General features: G+C 40.1%; 1 protein-coding gene across 5 annotated transcripts in view; it reads right to left on the bottom strand.

Annotated features, from left to right (window-relative positions):
* Fam13b (family with sequence similarity 13 member B) overlaps nucleotides 1–19846 on the bottom strand; it is a 94770-nt gene that overhangs the window by 30777 nt on the left and 44147 nt on the right. For all 5 annotated transcript variants that reach the window (XM_028762769.1, XM_028762768.1, XM_028762771.1 and 2 more), the window contains 2 exons: nucleotides 19255–19415; nucleotides 7092–7224 (listed from right to left, as the gene is read on the bottom strand). In XM_028762769.1, coding sequence (XP_028618602.1) covers nucleotides 7092–7224; nucleotides 19255–19415 — 294 coding nt within the window. The remainder of the gene's footprint in view (nucleotides 1–7091; nucleotides 7225–19254; nucleotides 19416–19846) is intronic.

Here is a 19846-nt window from a genome sequence, read left to right as displayed (position 1 = left end):
TAATTCAGATTCCTGGTCCTCCTACAGAGTCTCGAAAGAGTCAAGATGCAGATATTTGCACCCAACCAAATGGACAGAAGCTGTTGACCCCTGTGGTTGAATTAGGGAAAGGCTGAAAGAAGCTCTGGGCATTCTAAGCAAGCAGTCTATCAAACTCTATTCTCATTCCTATGGTTTTATCTTCTACCTTTAAATAGTTGGTATGTTTATCATACCAATGGTGTCAGGGTTGACTGCCAAGAGCTAATTAAGGGTTAAAAGGCCATTTCCAGTCATTCCTCTATTCTCTGCCTATTCCTTAACCATCCATAATTAGTGCTTCCACCTTGCTTACATTTTCCCATCTCCACCTACTTATTTCTACTTAAAGTATTCTGGCTGGTTACTTCTTTTGAAATATCCTAAATGCCCCCAATTTCATTCTGTACAATTTCTTTTGCTTAATAAAAAACCTTATAAACTGTACATTAGGAGACTTGGGTTAGCTCACTCTCTTCTATTGGTAAAGCCCAGTCCTGGCACTCTCAAGGCCGAGGCAGAATCTCTGTGAGGTGAATGCCAGGAAGGGATACAAGGAGAGATTGTCTCAAACAAACAAAACTTGATGAAAGTCCCATAAAAATACAAATCAAGTGACAGCCAGCTCTTCCTCTTAGCTGGCAGTTGCCCTAACACTCTGGCCTTCTTTTTGGAAATGAGGTAAATTCTAACAAGTTCTCAGTGTTTATAAATATAAATAATTCTAACTTCAAGGGAATATCATCAATTAAAGAACTCAGAAGATTATGATTTTTATGGGAAGTTAACTGATGGTAAGTCTAGGTATTCTGACATGAATTTTAACAAGCTATTTAAACATAATTTCAACCCCAAATTATCAAATAACTTATACCTATTAAAAATCTACCAAGAGCTGCTGAGACAGCTCAGTTGGTAAAGTGCTTGCCACACAGGTATAAGGACCTGAGTTCAATGCCCAGAATCTACATTTGAAAAGCCAGACAGTGATAATGGGCTTTTAATACCAATGCTGAGAAGCAGAGACAATAGTACTCCTGAGGCTGATGGCCAGTCAGTCTAGTCTAATTGGTGAGCTCTAGGCAAAGTAAGACCATGTCTCAAAATATACTGATAATATATTTTTTTGAAAAATGGCAGCCAAGAGGTGGTGGCGTATGCCTTTAATCCCAGCACTCAGGAAGCAGAAGCAGGAGGATCTCTGAGTTCCAGGCCAGCCTGGTCTACAGAGTGAATTCTAGGGCAGCCAGGGCTACACAGAGAAACCCTGTCTTGAAAAGCCAAAAAAGGTCACCTTACGTTGTCCTCTGGCCTACAAAATGTGTGTATATATACACATGTACTCACATAAACATGTATAAACACATATACTCAAGTCAACAGAGACAGACTGGTTTCTTTTTATCAAACAAAAATCCTAAATATTTACTATAGTATCAGCAACCTATTAAAAATATTGATTTCTATAAATATATCAAAGATGTTATCCAAAATATGAAGCAACTAAAAATACAGCAGTAAACAGCCCTCCAGTATTTTTCTAGCAGGCAGGTAGTCCTGGTTCCGTTCTTAAAACACACACACACACACACACACACACACACACACACACACAGGTAGTCCTGGTTCCGTTCTTAAAACACACACACACACAGAAGAAAGCAGCCCAGTTCAAAAATGATAAGACATCTCATCAAGGAGTACAGCAAATATATATTATAGATGCTCAATATCATATCAATATAGAACTCATAATTCAAATGAGATGGAAACACACCTCTGAGAACTGTCCTAATCCAAACACTACCACTGCCCAGTGTGGCAAGGGTCCGCAGCTAGCTGGCTGCCCGACGACAAGGACATCTACCTCCTGCTCACAGAGCTCAGGCACACAAACCTCTTACTACCCCTCTTCCCTAAGTTTACAGCTGTGTCTTAATCATTCTCACATTTGAAATTCTCTTCTCTCTCTCCCTCCCAGCCCTAGTGCTATTATTTCAAATGTAGTTCAAAAAATTCTCTGATTACTGTCCTTCCCCTACCTTCCTATCTAGTTCCTTCCTATCTACTACTGTAACAGCTTTCTTCTTGAAATACAGATCTGGCTACATTCATCAGCTTTTCTTCAAAGTTTTCTATATTTTTTTCTTGTATGTATATATGTACATCCACATACATGTCTGTCTGTAGAGGCCAGAGGGTGTCACATTTCTTGGACTAGAAGAGGGCACTGGAACCAGAGTTACAAACAGTTGGGAGTCATGATGGAAGTGCTGGAAACCAAACCTACATCTTCTGCCATCTCTCTATCCTAAGTACATAATTTTTACAAACTATGCCATGTGTCTAAACCTTACAGAGTGAAGATTCCAACCCAGGTATCAATAACACACACATGACCATCAAGGAAGTGAGTGAAAACAGGAAATCTGGTAACAGAGCCCTGGACCACTCAAATTTCAAAGATCCAAAAAATGAAAAGCAAAGAGGCTTGACATTGTTTGACTAATGAAGAAGGGAAGAAAGAAACATCAACAGTGAGATAGTCTGAAAACTAAATGCAGAATTGGGGATAATTAAACAAATGAATAAATTTTGATATTAGGCCAACTAAAAAATGTTCAGTACATATCTGTGGTGACTGCAAGAGAAGTTTCTGAGGAAAGAATATGGGGGGAAAATGGCCAGAGTGAGTTCAAGAAAGGATGGGAGGTTCTGGCTACAGGGTGGTAGCAAGACATTTAACCATAGGAGACAGAAGCAGGTGGATCTCTGTGAGTAAGAAGCCAGCCTGGTCTGCAGAAGGAAGTCAAGGACAGTCAAAGCTACACAGAGGAACCCTATCTCAAAAGCAGAAAGAAAGAAAGAAAGAAAGAAAGAAAGAGAGAGAGAGAGAGAGAGAGAGAGAGAGAGAGAGAGAGAGAGAGAGAGAGACAGAGAGAGGGAGGGAGGGACGGAGGGAGGGAGGGCGGGAGGGAGGGAGGGAGGTCTCTTCTAACAATTTTATTATAAAGAGAAGCAGATATACCAAGATGCAGCTGAACTATAAACAAAGAAAGGGCTTTTTTTTCCCCTGAACGCAGAGAGTGAGAGTGTGCTGGAAATTGATTCTAATGCTCTATCTTAATTCTGCCTCTAAAAGCCACTTGCAGACCTGAGGGTCCCTGACCACATTTGGCTTCGACTGATAATAAAGAATTGCCAGGCCGGGCGGTGGTGGCGCACGCCTTTAATCCCAGCACTTGGGAGGCAGAGACAGGCGGATTTCTGAGTTCGAGGCCAGCCTGGTCTACAGAGTGAGTGCCAGAACAGCCAGAACTACACAGAGAAACCCTGTCTCAAAAAAAAAAACCAAAAAAAGACTCCACAAATAACACATTGGGAATTGCCATACAGCCAGCTGGAAGACAGAGGAGGGACTTTTAGATTGTATGGACAAGGGACCAAGGTGGGAGAGGAGGAGACTCACCATGACGGGGAAGCAGAGGGAGTAGACCTAAGAGCTGCAGAAAAGAACCAAACCAGCCATGTAAGATTTTGGGGAAGTGACCCTAGGGGCCACTCCCCGATTAGGTCTGGGGTAGCAGAGATGAAATGTTGATTTAGCAAGTTGACTTGGGAAAGTTGGAGGGGAGAATGTATGCTAGCCTTGGGGAAGATTAGAAATGTCCAGCCATTAAGCTAGTCAAGGCATATCAAAATTAACTGGTGTGTGTGTGTGTGTGTGTGTGTGTGTGTGTGTGTGTGTGTGCGCCTGTGTGTGTGTGTGTGTGAGACAGAGAGAGAGAGAGAGAGAGAGAGAGAGAGAGAATGAATATCAAGAATCCAGAGAGAGAGAGAGAGAGAGAATGAATATCAAGAATCCAGAAAGTTCTTGGACAGGTGTAGCAAGCAGGAGATCTGCCGGGAGCCAAAGTGGTTTAACTAATTCACAGCTACAAGGGTGATAAGTTTAAAATGTCTTATCCTAGAGCTGGAGGGATTGCTCAATGGTTAAGAGTACCAGCTACTCTTCCAAAAGACCAGGGTTCAATTTCTAGCATACACAGGGCAGCTTACAACCATCTTTAACTCCAGTCCCAGGAGACTCAATGCCCTCTTTTGGCCTCTAGGAGCACTAAGCAAACGTTTTATCATCCTGGTGGGAATGATTTGGCAATAGATGCACATGAACTGATAAATTTAGGAAGGGCAAGGGGACAACCTGAAAAGTAGCAATGGAGAAGGTAAACTGGTTGTCTAGCACAAAAGATCAGGAATGGATTCCACAGCCCTTCACTTATTTCTCCTCACCTTGATCTTGTGCTGAACATCAATCACTCTTACCTGCTTCCTATAGCTATGTGAAAAGCAACTCACTCCAGGAAGATCTAATGCCTCTGGCTTCTGTGGGCAATAAACATCTTAACGCACAAATATAAACAAACGCAGCCCTGTGGCAGTTCATGTTTACAATCCCAACACACTAATGAAGAGGATTACTTTGTAACTGAGGCCAGTTCCTTTTCTTTTTTTTTTTCAAAGATTTATTTATTTTATGTATGTATGTGAGTACACTGTTGTTCTCATCAGACACAGCAGAAGAGGGCATCGGATCCCACTACAGATGGTTGTGAGCCACCATGTGGTTGCTGGGAATTGAACTCGGGACCTCTGGAAGAGGAGCCAGTGCTCTTAACCTCTGAGCCATCTCTCCAACCTGAGGCCAATTCCTACATACAAAAGTAAAAATATCCAAAGCATGACAGCACATGCTAAAAAGACAAAGGGATGGTAAGTTTGGGGACTACTTACTTAGGAAAAAAAAAAGGAAAAAGACAGGTAATTGTGCCAACTCTAAGGTGCTTATTATTACACCTACTTTTTAATATGGTTTACAGGGTAACATACTAAAGAAAACTTCCTTATTTAAAAGTGTGAAAAATGCCAGGTATGGTGATATACATCTTTTATTCGAGCACTGAGGAGGCAGAGGCAGACTTCTGTTCAGCCTGGTTTAGATACCAAGTTACAGGCCAGCCAGAGCTACAGAGTAAGACCCTGTCTCAAAAAGACTAAATGAATAAATGAATGAATGAATGTGTTGAGAAGCATGTCTTTAAATGTCCTAGATACTACTTTTATACTGTTTCTCTTTCAGTTCCAGGAATCAAACCCAGGAACTCTCACCATTCAGGCAAGTGTTACACATGACAAACAAACCCAGCTTCTATGTTTGAGCTTTTATTTATTCTTTTCAAAGAATTACGCAGAAAGCTTAAGTAGGACTACCAAGAGCTATGAAGGTTTTTTCATAGCAAAAGATCTGCAATGTAGCATTCTCAACATGCCACCAACATACACCTCTTGGACACGCTTTGAGCTGATTATGTTAGAAAATAACAAAGTCATCACCTTTTTTATATCAGAACATTAAATACATAAGCTGTCCTCAGTTCAGATCTCCCCGACCAGGAAGAGAGGAGACAGCTTTGTCACTAGGATTTCTATCACTCTGCTGAAATAGAACACCTTTTTTTGGGGGGGACTCATTTCTCTGCTGAAATAGAACATCTTTTTTTTCCCCCAATCATTTCCTACACACCTAACCTCCATTTCTGGATACCGGTGATAGTTAAGTCACCCTTTAGAGATTTACTCTTTATTCTAATTCCCACCTGTACTTGAGGTATTGTTTAGTAAGCTTGTTTTTCTCTTCTTTAATGTGTCTTCTGTTGCCAGACCTGGTGGCCCACTCCTTTAATCCCAGCATTCAGAAGAGAAAGACAAGCTGATCATTGTTAATTCCAGGCCAGACAGAGTTATATAGTGAAGTTTCTGTCTTTAAGAAACAAAAGAGGGGAGGGGCTCGAGAAGTGGTTTAGCAGCTAAAAGCACTAGCTACTCTTTCAGAAGGCCAAGGCTCAATCCCCAGATCCCACGTGGCAACTCAAAATTGTTAACTCCAGTCCCAGGGGATACAATGCCTCCACTTTTGGCCTCTGGGACTCTACTAAGCATACATGTGGTACATGCAAAACACCCATACACATAGGAAGGTAAAAAAAAAATATTAATTTAAATTTAAATCTGTCTTTTGTTACAGGGGTCTATTTCAACTAAGAACTGTAAAGGAAAAAGAGAGGAAAATGTACTATACTATATTCTTCAGAAGTAAAAAGAAATACAGAAAGCTTTGAAACTAATAAAAGTTCAACCATAACTACTTCAGCTGCCATCATAAACTTCCTGCCCTAGAAATACTTTTAAAATATGTTTGAGCCGGGCGGTAGTGGCACACACCTTTAATCCCTGCACCTGGGAGGCAGAGGCAGGCGGATTTCTGAATTTGAGGCCAGCCCAGTCTACAAAGTGAGTTCAGTTCCAGGATAGCCAGGGCTATACAGAGAAAAACCCTGTCTCGAAAAAAAAAAAAATTATATGTATGTATGTATGTATGTATGTATGTATGTATGTATGTATGTATGTATGTTTGATGCTGCACATGGTGGCACACACCTTTAATCCCTGTACTTGGGAAGCAGAAGAAGGCAGCCTGGTCTACATAGTTCCATGCCAGCCAAGGCTATATAGTAAGAACCTGTCTAAACAGAAACAGAAAACTTATACTTGGGTACAAGTGCTTGCCACACAAGCTAAATCCTGAACCCACATAAGGTTCAGCAGTAAAGTCTACGATCCCAGTGCCTACAGCAAGATGAGCTGTGGAGGACAGGTGGGTCTTCAGAAGCTCCTGGGCCAAATAGCCTGGTGTATACAGTACCAAAATAATCTATCCTATGCCAAACAAGACTGAATGCAATGATTAATACCAAAGGCTGTCCTCTGACCTTCACACAAGTACCATGGCATGCATAAGCTCACATTGTCACACAAACACACACAAAAGATTAAAAATAATAAAAATACAGTAAGGTGCTTTAAGCTTACCTTTCTACCTAACATGATTCCTAAATTCTACAGAGAATGTATATTCTTAGGGATTTATAAGACAGACAAGTATGTCAGCAGAATTACTCAACTGTAACTTTAAATTCTGGAACAATTAGAACAATGCTTCTAGAATTTCTTACCTCATTATTTTTCTGATCCTCAAATACAAAATCTTGCTGCATGACTTCATTATCTGCAGTAGTACCAGCCACAGGTTTTGAACACTTTATGTTAGCATCACTGGCATTAGTAGTAGCAGCAGCAGCATCAACCCTAGTAAGATTTTTAAAAAATCAGATCAGGCCTTTGAAACAGTCAAATGTCAATCATGACATAGGTTGGGTTTGGCAGCACACGTCTGTAATTCTGCCACGTGAAAGCAGAAGTTCAAGAGTTCAAGATAATCCCAAGATACGCACAAGTTTGGGGTCAGCCTGGACTACATGAGTCCACATTTCAAAGCAAATGATTCAGAAATCTTTACTTATTTAAGGCTGGGGGTGAGGTCACTATTTGTCTTGAGACAGAATCCTAACATGTAGTCCAGCTAACCTCAAACTGGCAATCTGTCTGGATGCTGAGACAGAGGCAGCTCCTCTGCTGTCATCAGAGCCAGTATAAATCATCATGAACTCCACCTGACAGAAGACAGTACAGAAGCTGAGTCTGTATAAGGAACCTGCAATCGCTGTAACCAGGCTCTCTCCTGAGTACTGGGGAACACTTCCAGTTCAGCTTTCTATATACCATCAATATCATCAATAACATGTTTATTTATCAAAGAAAACATAGCCTTATAAAAAAATGTCCTTTTTTCCTCTTGCTAAGTTAGATTAAATCTGCAACATTTATTTTTATTCTTCTTTGAATGTTATTAACAGACCTGTAAGAATTCTCTTAACTATTGTGTTTAAACAATTTCCTTTACAAACACTCCTAGCTAAATACAAACTCAGTATTGGACACCATCACAGATACCTTATTAGGCCCAACAGCAGTAGCTTTACATGGTAATTTCTGATCTTACATAGTTCTAAACACAATAGTCTCTGCTTATAAAGAGATTACTAACCATGATGGGACAGGAATATTTCCACAAAAACGAGAGCATTATCTGAACAAGACACAGAAGTTTTCAGGATCAAAGCTACAGAACTGGGTTGTATTTATCTTCTACCATGTTCTCGCCTACCTCCTTCTCTTCAACACCACCTGTTCTCCTCCTACTTGGCCTATGGGCACAATTATACAAGCCTTTCCTACAGCTGTAATGGCCACACCTGGGACCAGTCCCTTGTGAACAGCAGGCGAGCACTCCACCACACAGCCACCCTCAGTCCCAGCCAGTCAAGTTCAAATCATGGCATCAAAGCATACAAACCAGGGCCACCATCACACAGAGATGCAGAGTCTGGTAAGACATGCATGGCACATTTGCAGCTGAACAGCATGGTACCTAAAAACAAGCATGTCTGCCACCGGTTTTCATGTCTATCAATAGTTTTCATTTCATATTTAATAGTTATTTTGGTTAGTTATTTTTAAATCTTCTTCAGGAGTTAGAGATGTAGCTCAGTGGTTAAAAGCATAAACTAAAAAGCATAAACTGCTCTTGCACAGGCCCTTTATTTAGTTCCCAGCACCTACACTGGGTGGTTCACAAAAACCTTTAAACTCCAGGGGACCCAATGCCCTCTGATCCCCACATGGTACACATAAACTCATACATACACATAATATTTTTTTAAATCTTCAAAATAAACCTATACACCAATCAATTGTAATGATTCTTCCAAAATATGGGTATATCTTTCACATCTGTCTCCAAAATGCAAACATATATATTAGCGTGAAAACCACTTCATTGTGGTCTCTGAGAGAAGCACATACATACATATCCTAACTGCAGGGCTGTGGTAACAGGAAAGGAAGCAAGTCTTTCCTCTACCACAGTTAAAGATAACAGATCAGAGCAAGACTAGATTAACAACACACAACTACTAATAGCTAATCTAACAACATCCTGTGGGAGAGGGCAGCAGTTGGTGTAAAGAATAACAACTTAGCTAGGAGTGGCGGCATACACTTTTAACCTACCACCATGCAGTAGTGGTTCTTACCCTTAATTCCTATCACTCAGGAGGCAGAGGCAGGTGAATCTTTGAGTTCAAGGCCAGCCTGGTCTACAGATCAAGTTCCATAGACATACAGGGCTATACAGAGAAACCTTGTCTTGAAAAAGAGTAAACAAAAAACTTAAATAGTAACAGATGTGTAAATGTATTGTGTCATTCAAATGACCACACACACTAGAGTTCCGTCAATATGCTATTGATACACCTGTCCTCATCACAGCATGCCTATCATACTATGTTCTCCTGCTAAACAGACTGAGTCTAATCTTTAACATGACATAACCCTTTAACTGTATCCAATATATTAGGAAGAAAAACTTGGGTTATGTTGGGCATAAGAAGTACTTTATAGAAAACTTATGAGACTGCTGATGGTAATTAAATATGTATATGCAAAGTCACATTTATACATTCAAAAATCTCCAAGCAAGACAGAGACTCCAAATTTTTTTTTCTAAGAAAAGAGATATTAAAACCATTGTATGATTTTACTAAATAACAGTAACTAAGTTTCTTGCTGGCTATTATTCTGCAATGAGCTGCTGTGACTGCTCATTGCAAAATGCTACAAACAGAACATAGGGCAGTGAACATTCACCCTAACTGGTTAAGTGGACATTTTTTTTTTTTTTTTTTTTGGTTTTTCGAGACAGGGTTTCTCTGAGTAGCCCTGGCTGTCCTGGAACTCACTCTGTAGACCAGGCTAGCCTCGAACTCTTGAACTCAGAAATCCGCCTGCCTCTGCCTCCCAAGTGCTGGGATTAAAGGCGTGCGCCACCACCGCCCGGCCTTAAGTGGACATTTTAATATAAAGCCTAATTATAAGCAAATAAACTGTTGTAGCATGCAAACAGGTGAACCGAGATGCAAAAATATATGAAGAAAATATATATATATATATGGTGACTTAAATTTTCAAGGGAAATCTATCAATCAATGATCTGATATAAAGTATCCATAATGCCACTATTGTTACTAGGGTGGGAAGAACTACTAAATAATTCCTTGCTACATAGAAAACCATTTAAAAACATATTTTCATCAGGGTGTAATAGCACATGGCTTTAAGCCTAGCACTGGAAAAGCAGAGCAGACAGATCTCTGTGGTTCAGAGCTAGCCTGGTAAGCATGCTAAGACCTATCTCAAAAAATAAATATTTCTCTAAGCTAAGTATATGAAACAACATAAATTCCCAATACTCAGCTAAATAAAACAAACTATAAGCATATATATTGTCTTAAGTTTCTATTGCTGTGATGACATGCTGTGACCAAAGCAAGTTGAAGAGGAAAAGGTTACACTTCCATATCACAGGCCATCATTAAAGGAAGTTAGGACAGGAACTCTAGGAGCTGATGCAGAGGCCATGGAGATGAGGAGGGGTGCTGCTTACTTACTGTCTTGCTCTCCATGGCTTTGTCTTAGAAAAATACTTAAATATATATACAATGGTTAGTTTCTGTCAACTTGACACAAGGAGGAAACCTCAATTGAGAAAATGCCTCCATAAGATCCAGGTATGGGCCCAGTCCATTGTCTGCTCTCTCATTTCTTAAAAGGTTGCAGAGTTGGCTTTGCAACTGGAAAAAAAAGTGGGTAAAACTGGTTGAGAGGCAAGGAGTGTAGGAAAAAGGAGAACAAAAGTACTCAGTCCTGGTGACTGAGCAAGAGAGCAGGAGTTTCCTGCAGGAGGAAAGCAGAAAAGAAACTCTGGCAGCAGGTCAGAGAAAAGCTGAAAAAGCTGGAGGCCAACCTAATAATTACAGTCCATGTCCATAGAAAAGGGTTAACTTCAAACCAAGAAACCAGAGTGGGAGGAGGGGAGGCCCAGGGTTACAAGACTACCACCATCAGCTTTCCCAGTACCCACACAGCACATGCCTGCTAATGGTGTGAAACAAGGTTATGAGATAGGATGGCATCCTATAGAAATGATAAATCTAAGGCATTTTAAAGAGGCCATAATTTCATATGGGATGCGCTCACCTTATGTGAAACAAATTCTAAATAACTGAGACACTCAAAATTAGTCCCCAAGACTGGAAGAGATTGATGACAGCTGTTCTAGAGGCCACTCAGCAGCTGTGATAACTAACATGATGGAGGGAAGAAGTCAGGAATATTGAACAGTGAAACAGAGCAAGGGGAATGAATAGTCAAACGTCAGTTGCTGGGTGAAGGGTGGTATTACAATATATAAGAACAGATTCACCTTGATGACACTACTATAGAACAATGTTGCTTAGTGGTTTTAAGAGCTTGGGGTTAAGGAGCCCGGGAAAAAAAGTCCACCTTGTTTATAAGGACTATACAAGGCTCTGGAGAAACCTTTCACTGATTTTTTTTTTACAAAGATTAGTCTCAGTTGTGAACAAAGCCATATCAGATCCTGACGAAAGGCAGGTGCTGACAGAGACCATAGCATTTGAAAATGTGAGTATCAAATGTTAAAAAGTTACTAAAGGCACTTAAAGGTACAGGGAGCACCTTCGGGCAAGTGGATAAGGGATACGACCAATACTGGTTCTAACAAGTGCTATGCTAGTATTATATGTCAAGCTATAGCTAGAGGTCTTCAACATCAAAATGCCCAATGCTTCAATTGCAGGAAATATGGTCATTTGCAAATAGACTGTAACTAAGCCCCTAAAGGTCTCAGATCTTAAAATGGTTGGTGCTTTAATTGTGGGAAATATGGTAATTTGCAACAAAATTGTCAAGGAGGCATCTCTAAGAGTATGTTTTCAAAAATATAGACAAGAAAGAGGCCTGGGCTTCCAGGGGTGTACAAGTGATATGGCAAGGGTTGCCACTGGTCCAAGAGAGATATTCAAGGCAAGTTCATATAGTAGGGAAATGAAATGGGAGGCCTGACTCAAGGCTCCACGGCAAAAAGTACAAGCTGTTTGCCTCTTGCTAGCCAAGGAGTAACATGCAAATTGAAATTTTTCAAGTAAGTATTGCAGATCTAATGCATGCTATTTTAGGCAGTGTGGCTCTAGGCTTGGACAGAGGTAAACATTTTATTCTAGCCCCAAAAGCTTAATGCTATAGAATAACTACTGGAGTTTAAGGTCCTTTGCTCCCAGGGAGAGAAGGAGAAGGGATGATCTTGGGAAGGAGTGGACTGACTTCCCAAGTTTTCATCGTGTATCTAGGAATTCAAAGGGGAAATTAAAATTATAGCCTGTGTAAAGAGAGGTACAATTTAATGCAGGTGAAAGGATTGCTCAGGTCAAAATTGAAATTGCAAGTAAATGGTATTGAAATAGATGGGTCTGGTAGATACAAGAGCTATCCTTTCACAAAATCTTAAAATTCAGAATGATCTTTTGTCATTGGGAAATGCTGTAAAGGACCTCCCCTCCCACAGCCCCCAAAATCAAATTCAATTCAATCATTATCTGTCAGCATCAGAGACACTCAGCCACAGAGCAATTAAAAGATTTAATGCCTGTTGTTGAAAACAACACTTCTGGGGGCTGGTGAGATGGCTCAGCGGTTAAGAGCACTGACTGCTCTTCTAGAGGTCATGAGTTCAAATCCCAGCAACCACATGGTGGCTCACAACCATCTACAATGAGATCTGGTGCCCTCATATGGGTGTCTAAAGACAGCTACAGTGTACTTACATATAATAAATAAATAAATTAAAAAAAAAAAAAAAAAAAGAAAACAACACTTCTCTGAATGTAATCAAGGACAGAACAGCTTCCATAGATAAAGTAAAAAATTCAGGAGAGACCAGAAAACAAGTATTTTGGCAAACTGCTATAAATAATCAGAGACCAAAGCTAAAAGTACGGAAAAATGGCATCGAAATCAAAGGTTCAGTAGACACAGGAGCAGATATAATAATGACTTCACCAAAATCTTTGACCCAGATTGGCCTTTCTAGAAGGTAAATATTCAGATTCTAGGGATTAGAACATTATCTCAGGTAAAACAAAGTGCAAGATAGGTCAAGTATATAGGGTCAGAAGGATAAATAGGAAAATTCAAACCATGTAGGAGGAGCTAAGGTGGGAAGAGTAAGGAGAGGAAGAGGAGGAGTTGGGAGAGGAAGAGAAAAAAGGAAGAAGAAGGAACTAGAGAGGGCAGAGATGTAGGAGGATGGAGAACCACACAGGTATGGAGAGCACTCTTGGGTAAACAACTTATAAACTTATAATTAGGCTACCTAATTGGGATACAACTCTCTTTGTATGGGCATCTTGTTATTAATCATTATCAAACATATAAAGCCTTTGATTAATCTATAAGAATTAGAGTCTCATTCTCTTACTGGTCCCGCATGGATGGCAGAATGGTCTGGGCAATGCCCTGCCTTGCGGAGACAGCGTGGAAGATTGACAGAGCCATCTCTCATGCTGGCATCTAGTGGATGTCAGGGCTGGTGTTTCTGGCGGGCCGGTTCTAGCTGCAGTGTGCACATGGCCTCGGGCTGAGAAACATGGCGGCTGGGCTAGGCAGAGCCGCTGCAGCTTAGATAGTCGGATGAACCAGAGGCAGTTTTAAATAATTACCACAACAAAGCCATATGTGGCTAATATAGCCATGAATTCATGGAGAGGTGACTTGTTGCAGCAATGGAAAACACAGAAGTAACACTCCTCCAATCTTAGAAACAAACCATAAAAATTGCTTGTAAGAAAAATATTAAAAGGTATTAAGAACATTCACAGACTGTCCAGGTTGTTCATAAACAGGACTCGGCAGGTGTTGGTCTTTCAAAAGGTACCAACCACCCTACCATTAAAATTAATTTGCCAAAGTCATACTTGCCTTATTGGCATGAAAAGTGTCTTGGATTTACTTAAATGACTTGTCTTAATTCCACGTTAGAATATTAGACTGTAGACTGTCACATGGCCCACACCATCTTGGACATCAGCTTTTAAGTTTTCTTTTTCAATAAAAAGGATATTCTTATTGTTTGATATAAAAAAAAAGTTAAGAGATTTAAAATATCTTATGTAAATTCAAAGGATTAACACAATTCAAACTTGTTTTCTAAATCTCTAAGAATTGGAGTGATGTGGAGCTAAGATAAAATATTCGAGAAAGCAAGTAGCCCCTGCCTTTAATCCCAGCAGAGACAGGCAGATCTCTATGAACCAGTTGTTTTCTAAATTCTAGAGTTAGCGATGGATAGGGTGATGATGGTTCACACCTTTGATCCCAGCACTTGGGAGGTAGAGGCAGGCACATAAGAATTACAATGATTTAAATTTAAAAGCTGCTTGCAAAAAAACAAGCTGAAATTCAAAGAGAATGTCCTTTGTGATCTGAAAATAAATACAGTTAAACCTTTAATTTATGTATGTATATGTAAATATATGTATGCATGTGTGTACACACACACACACACACACGCATGCATATATATATATGTGTATATATACACACACATACATACATACATACATATATATATATATATATATATAGAGAGAGAGAGAGAGAGAGAGAGAGAGAGAGAGAGAGAGAAGGGGGGTATAAGTGTATTTATTCATAAAGGTATATTCGGTTTCAAAAACTCAAAAGAATTTTTGTAATATCAATTGAAAGATATTCTCTACTGCCAAAAGACATTTTGCCCTAGGAAAGATATAACTGGCCAAAAAAGGAACAACCACCCCCAACCCCCCCAACATTAGGGTTGGGGCAGCATTTTGTTTTATCTTCCCAGGAGAATAAAAGCATACAACTAAGGATTCTGGAGACCACTAGACAAATGAAACATCTTAAGAAAAAGACAAATGATATAACACAACAAATAATATAAACTGCCCAAATGGTTTCCAAGATGATGACGGGCTCCCACAGTAATGAATCCTCCTGGACTATAGTAACGATGCCACTGGGCAAAACTGCCCCATGCCTCTTCCACTACCAAGTTCTGTGCAAACAGCAAACACCTGTTCTAGTTCATTTGAAAGCTACCATTACAAATTGTTTAGGGTAATTAAGAAATGCAAGTTAATAATCAACCAAATATGGTTTTGTTGGGTTCAATTAATCACAAATGTTTTCTTTTTTCTTTCTTTCTTTTTTTTTTTGGTTTTTCGAGACAGGGTTTCTCTGTGTAGCCCTGGCTGCCCTGGAACTCACTCTGTAGACCAGGCTAGCCTTGAACTCTCGAACTCAGAAATCCGCCTGCCTCTGCCTCCCAAGTGCTGGGATTAAAGGCGTGCGCCACCACTGCTCATCACAGATGTTTTCTAAGTTAATCAGATAGTAAACAGCTAGAGACAAGCATCATTTGCATATTCAAGCATACTAACATAGGTGATCTTCAAAAACCTCAGAGATCTACATAATGTGGCATTTAAAGGTGTCTTATTAATTGAAGGCTTTTTTGACAGTGAGACAGGTCTACTCCTGGCAACACCCCATACTATTTCAAAAAAGATAATGAGCACTGAAAAACCTCCTTATGGAGTTTGCTTCAAATGTGACAAGCTGCCACTGGGCAAGACAGTTTGCTGTCCAAGCAGTGGACAACAAGGACACAAAGAAAATCGAATGTCGAACTCTGCCAAGACAAGGTGTATAAGTCCTTGATATATCTTGTTTCATAGAAAATTCTGTCAGATATTCTGGGCCAGTAGGCCAAAGATACAGATGCTCCGACATTGCCAAGGATTCTTGGGAGACTGTCCAAATGATCAGTAGTCTCTGTCCTTTCTATAGTACTGGAAGCTGCTTGCTCTACATTTCCTACTTATTGAGGTATTTATCCTTCTCAGGTCTCTAAGAGGCTGAAGACTGGATAGTTATTGCCTCACAGTTAAGCTTAAGTTACTTAGGATTCAAGAAAATGTTTTAAGGTCTAAAATGATGTTTCTAGGTGGCTAAGTTCAAGTTATGACAGAAAGTGATTTAGGTATAGAACTTTGGAGTCACCAAGATAGGGTATAGTAGATTACTTTCTCCAAGGCTGCCAAATACAAATAGACTAGACATTGTGAATATAATTCAGACAGTATATAGTTTATTGATGTTAGAGAAAGAGTCTTTTATTTAAACAAAAAGGAGAGAAATGCTGCAGGATTTGCTCACACTATGTTATTTACTGGGGGGTTGGGGGGGGGGGGGGGAGAGCTGTTTCTGGTTGTGGTGAGGCTCAGCTTTACCACACACCTTTAACCTCTCTGGCTGGAGTACAGCCATGCCCTTAGTACACACCTTTGATCCCACACGAGGGAAAGTTAGTTTGTAGAAGGAAGCACTCATGTTTGAAAGTGACTTCTTTTTTTGTTTGTTTGTTTTTGTTTTTCGAGACAGGGTTTCTCTGTGTAGCTCTGGCTGTCCTGGAACTCACTCTGTAGACGAGGCTGGCCTCGAACTCAGAAATACATCTATCTGCCTCTGCCTCCCAAGTATTGGGATTAAATGTGTGGGCTACCACTGCCAGGCCCTGTAAGTGACTTCTAATTGAGTAGCAAAGTGACAACCAGAGAAAGATTTTACAGAATACAATATGCCCAACTCTCACAAGAAGAAAGAGAAAAAGGAAGCTACTTAACACGCAATTCAGAGAGAGAGGACACATTATTACTGGGACAGCTGTACAAAGACAAGTTGCAGAGAGAGAATAAGCTAGATACAGATGAAGACAGAATGAGCCAGAAAATGAGATTGATACCGAAGATCAGAACAGATTGATAGAGTTAGTATGAGATCAAACAGAGGAACTCAGGAGAGGCAGAGAGAGAGAAGCCAAACTGAATCAGTCAGTTTGGAGAGGAGTTCGAGCAGAACTGAAAGAGCCTCTCAGAGCTCAGACCAAGAATGGGTGAGCTTATTCAGCAGTAAGTCTCAGAGGCTGAAAACATTCTAACCCTAAGTTAGACTGGATAGAAGCTAGAAGCATCCAGGACTAGGCCTAGGTTAGCAGTAAGCCTCCAGACAACATTTAAATCAGGTGAATAAAAAATACGTTTACATTGGAAAACTAAAGTTTGTACATCATGCCACTGATACATATTCAACATTTTGATAGGCAACTTAGTGCTATAAATATCAATATAAAAGTAAGATAGAGAAGATGGCTCACTGGGTAAAATACTTGCTGTGCAAAAATAAAGGGCTGAGATTACAATACACATGCAAAAGTTGGCATGGTATGCATATATTTATAATCCCAACACTGGGGGAGAAGAGGAAAAACAGGCAGATTCTAAGATTTTAGCCAGTTTAGCCTAAGCAGGATCTGGGTTCCGTGAGTGGTTCACAAAGATACACACATGCACGTGACACCTGTAAGTAAAAAGGATGTAAGTAAACAAAATTCTGTTGTTTGTGTTCTGTGTGCCAGTGCTGGAAGACAACAGTAACTAACACATGCCACTCATTAGTCAGATTTCTGTCTATCACTGTAACAAAATACTGGAGATAATCAACTTAAAGAGATGCTTGGGCTGGAGAGATGGCTCAGCGGTTAAGAGCACTGACTGCAACCACATGGTGGCTCACAACCATCTGTAATGGGATCTGATGCCCTCTTCTGGTGTGTGTCTGAAGAGAGCAATGGTGTACTCGTATACGTTAAATCAATCACTCAATCTTAAAAAAAGAAAAAGAAAAAAGAGATGCTTATTTCAGTTCCTTTGTTTTGAAAGCTTTGATCCATGCGTGGCTGATGATGTTGTTTTCTGGCCAGCAGTAATGTAGCATATCAGAGGGAAATTGAGCAAAGACTGTTGGCCTTATGGGCAAGAAGCAAAAGAAAAAGAAGAGAAAGGAACCCCAAAATCCCATTCAGGGGCTCTTAATGACCTAAAGAAAACCACTAAATCTTACCTCTTAAAGGTTTAATCACTTCCCAATACCACTACTCTGGAGAACACAACTTTAACAAAAGCCTCAGATGGGCATTAAAGATAGAAAATGTAGCAATTACATGGCCACAACCATTATAGACAAAACAGAATTTTAAGCCGGGCGGTGGTGGCGCACACCTTTAATCCCAGCACTTGGGAGGCAGAGGCAGGCTGATTTCTGAGTTCGAGGCCAGCCTGGTCTACAGAGTGAGTTCCGGGACAGCCAGGGCTACACAGAGAAAAAGGCAGAAATTGATCAGCAGTTTCATAATGCTTACAGTTCTATCCTTGTGCCCATATTCAACCTAGAAGCTAGAAATATAAGTCAATTCAGGAGGCCAGAGAGATGGCTCAGCAGTTAAGATGCTAAAAGCAGGCACTGCTCTTCCAGAGGACCCAAGTTCAGTTCAGTCCCTAGCACTCAAGTTAGGAAGTTTACAAAAGCCTCGAACTCCTGCTAGCCTCTTCTGCCCTCCATAAACACTGCATTCATGTATACACACACACACACACACACACACACACACACACACACACACAAATAATTTAAAACAAAATATTTTAAAAGTCAATGTGGTAATTTAGATGAGAGGGTGAGAATAGTCCCCATAAGCTCTATGTTTAAATACTTGGTCTCCAACTGGTGAAACTGTTTGAGAAGAACAGGAAAGTGCGGCCCCTGTTGAAAGAGGTATGTCACTGCAGGCAGCTTCGGGGGGTGGTTGGGGTGGCGGGTGGGGAGGGGGTTCAGAAGACTAGAGCCACTCCCCATGTGCTCATGCTCTCTCGAGTTCCTGCCATGCTTTGCTCCATCATCATGGACTCTAACTCTGTCAAACCATAAGTCCAATGAGATGATTTCTTTTAAAAAGCTGTCAAGGTGTTCTGTCGCAGCACAGAAAGTCTATTTCAAAGGTTATAAAATCTTACCCAACCCAACTAACAAACTAATGTGAAAACAAATTTTAAGAAAAATATACACATGGCTTTATTTCTGAAGAAAGCTCCTTAATGGATTTCAGTTTTCTTCTTGCTGTTCTTTATACTCAAATGTCTTTTTTTTTTTTCCTGAGAAAGGTTCTTACTGTATATACCCTGCATGTCCTGGCCTCCTGCTTAAAGAACTCCTCTTACCTCTGCCTCCCAAATGCTGGGATTACAGGAACATGCCACCATATCCAGCCAAAATCATTTCCTTTTCTTTCTTCTTTTCAGCACCCAGGGCCCTACACATTAGGCGAACTCTCCAATACTAGCTGTACCCCAGCTCACTTCACAAGCACGCATGTCTCTTGGTGCTTGAGTCTAGAGTGAAAGCTGACTCATCTGAAATCGTTACCTTGTTGATGCTGTAACACTGTCTGATTCCAGAATGTTTTCAGTCATCCTTAACTGCAACACCTCTGGCATGCCAGCTGACTTTTCTACACCTTCTTCTGGAAGTTCTTCTATATGTTCCAGCTTTTCATCTTCCTCTTCTTCCTCAGAAAGTTCATTAACCTACATACACAGGAATTTCAGGATTAAATTTAATAAAGTTTATTAAAATACATTATTCTAAAAATAATAGTATAAAGGCAAGCACCTCATTTTTAAATTTCCTAATCCAATCTCTCCTATAAAGTGCCAACTTTCTTATATTAAAATAAAACTATAGAACAGGGAAAACATTTACCTAACATGCTCAAGGCCCCAGGTTCAATCCCCAATACTGCAAAACTAAATAAATAACAATAAAAATAAAACAAGTATAAAAACAAAACAAATGTAACTTTTTAATTTTAATTTTGTTTATGTCAAACAGCATTTTGATGCAGGACAAATATGAATGTTACAATCTTAAAAAAGCTTGTATGTTATCTTCTGAAGAACTGCAGGTAGATCATAATTCAAGGCAGTGTACCATATAGACCATGACATGTTTCAAGGCA

This window comes from Grammomys surdaster, unplaced genomic scaffold (genome assembly GCF_004785775.1).
Source record: "Grammomys surdaster isolate TR1022 unplaced genomic scaffold, NIH_TR_1.0 135, whole genome shotgun sequence".
NCBI lineage: Eukaryota > Metazoa > Chordata > Mammalia > Rodentia > Muridae > Grammomys > Grammomys surdaster.
The sequence above is the reverse complement of the archived record's forward strand: the minus strand, read 5'-3'. Positions and strand labels throughout refer to the sequence as shown.